This window comes from Acomys russatus, chromosome 7, assembly GCF_903995435.1.
Source record: "Acomys russatus chromosome 7, mAcoRus1.1, whole genome shotgun sequence".
Classification (NCBI taxonomy): Eukaryota; Metazoa; Chordata; class Mammalia; order Rodentia; family Muridae; genus Acomys; species Acomys russatus.
The window spans coordinates 55,334,425-55,336,631 of NC_067143.1; the positions used below are offsets into that span (position 1 = coordinate 55,334,425).

The window sequence follows — 2,207 nt, forward strand, 5'->3', positions numbered from 1 at the left end:
CAGAACTCTATGTGTTTATCAGAAACAGACTTCAGACGTTGCAAACACCCATTCTTACACTCTGTGCACTTTAATTCTGAAGTGCACTAATACTCTTGAGATGCAACACATTCTCCTGTAAAAAGGCTTTCAAAGAGAAAAACAACTTATCAATAGTAAGAATTGATATTTTTTCCATGTGTCAGTTATTGTTTTGATGTATGGAGGAATCCACATCGTATCCTTGCTGCTGTGTCTGAATAACTGATGAATCTGTGAAAGCAGCATTGTGCTACATTGTTGGGATGCCAGGAGTCAGTCAATCTTACTCAGTCTTTACCCAAGATTGAGGAATTGTCCAGTGATATTTCAGTGTTTCTTGGGATGGAGCATCTTTAGAATGCGAACCCGAATCTCTTTGGTTTTGACACTGTAGACAATTGGGTTGAGCATTGGGGGCATAAGGAAATGAAGATAGGACAGAAGCATGTACACTTGAGCTGGAAGTTTCTTTTTCCCAAAGCGGTGAATCATAGATAGACTCACCAGTGGGGTATAAAATAGAAGGACAGCGCAGATGTGGGAAATACAGGTGTTGAAGGCTTTTAGTCGCTCAGCATTAGAAGCAATGCTCAGGACAGTCTTCAAAATCAGCACATAGGAGAGAAGAATTAACACGGCATCCATCCCCAATGTAGAGAGCATGACGAAGAGCCCAAACCCACTGTTGACGAGTGTACTGGAACAGGACAGCCTTAGAACATCAGGATGAACACAGTAAGAATGAGACAGAGCACTGATAGGGGTGAAACGTCAGCCTTCCCAGGAGCACGGGCAAAGGCAGATGAAGGGCAGCACTGCGGATCACTACGGCCAGTCCAATGGCCCCAATACGTCTGGTTGTGAGAATGGTAGCATAGCGCAAAGGCTCTCTGATGGCCACACAGCGGTCAAAAGCCATGGCCAAGAGAACAGCGGACTCGATGACTGAAAATGTGTGGATAAAAAAGAGTTGCATAAAGCAGGTTGCAGCGCCTATGATTCTCTGGCCCAGGAGATAAACAGCAACCATTGAAGGCAGCGTAGAAGCTGAGAGGCCCAGGTCAGCCATTGACAGCATGGAAAGAAATAGGTACATTGGCGTGTGAAGGCTGGGCACAGACTTGACAATGTGCATTATCATTATGTTGCCCAGCACAGAAAGAATGTAAATTAAACAAATGGGAATTGCAGTCCAGCAATGAGAAGTTTCCAGTCCAGGAAGATCCATCAATATGAAGAAAAAGCTGCTGGCATTACTATGTTCAGAAGTAGCCATACCTCTGGGAAAGGATTGCCTAAAAACTGGAATGGAAGGGGAAAAAAACCAGAAACAAAAGCAAAAAATGTTTATTAGTACTCTCTTCGCATGCTATCTTACATGGCATTTCTTCTCTGCCCGCAGAGCAGTAACACTTACACTGTTTAATACTATTCTTTCAGTGGTTTCTACTCTAAAATGATCTAGAATCACTTCTTAACAGCTGCTCTGTTTTAAACAGCGCATTTGGATGACTAACGTGAAGAAGCCTCCCTCTTCATCTTGACGGTTGTTCAACATTTGAATTTGAAGAACAATCATGTGTTTACTACATAGGGCCCAAGCATATGAGATATGTTATTTCTAATAGAAGAACCCAGACATGTTTCAAGTGGAAGCAAGGTACAGGCAAAGACAATTTGATGAATGAGTGTGCTGACATTTGAGTATAAATTATAAGTAACGATATTAAACTAGATTGTCAGACACAACTTTTGTAATAAATTGGTCCCAAGGCACCATGAATCAAAACAATGCCCAAAATATATTAGAAAATGTTTGCTTGGGTGTGCTCTATCACTTGAAGAAATGCATTCTCTGTCTTTATGCATTGTATTCACTGAAGTTTTGGACAATTAGTGGGAATATATGAAACATAGATGTGAAAAATCGACAATATCCATATTTGAAAAAATATTTTTGCTGATATCACAAATCAAAGCCCCTACTCTATAGTAAATGCTGGTGATAACAGCAGGTAATATGTAGTTTCTACCTTTAAATGCCTAATTGCATACAGGTTAACATAGAACACATGTATAAACAAGATCGAGAGTGCACTGACTATAGACAGAGCAAATGCATCAAGTATTACTCTTCAGCATTTTCTTGACATCATCTTATTTCAAATGATGTCACATGCTGTCAA

At 40.6% G+C, this 2,207-nt stretch overlaps 1 protein-coding gene across 1 annotated transcript; it reads right to left on the bottom strand.

Moving 5' to 3' along the window:
* Positions 1 to 348: 348 nt before the first annotated feature.
* On the bottom strand, positions 349 to 1,297 carry LOC127192209 (olfactory receptor 51G2-like). The gene is given in 2 exon segments (XM_051149531.1): positions 349 to 783; positions 785 to 1,297. Coding segments are annotated over 2 exon segments (948 nt in total).
* Between the last annotated feature and the right edge of the window lie 910 nt (positions 1,298 to 2,207).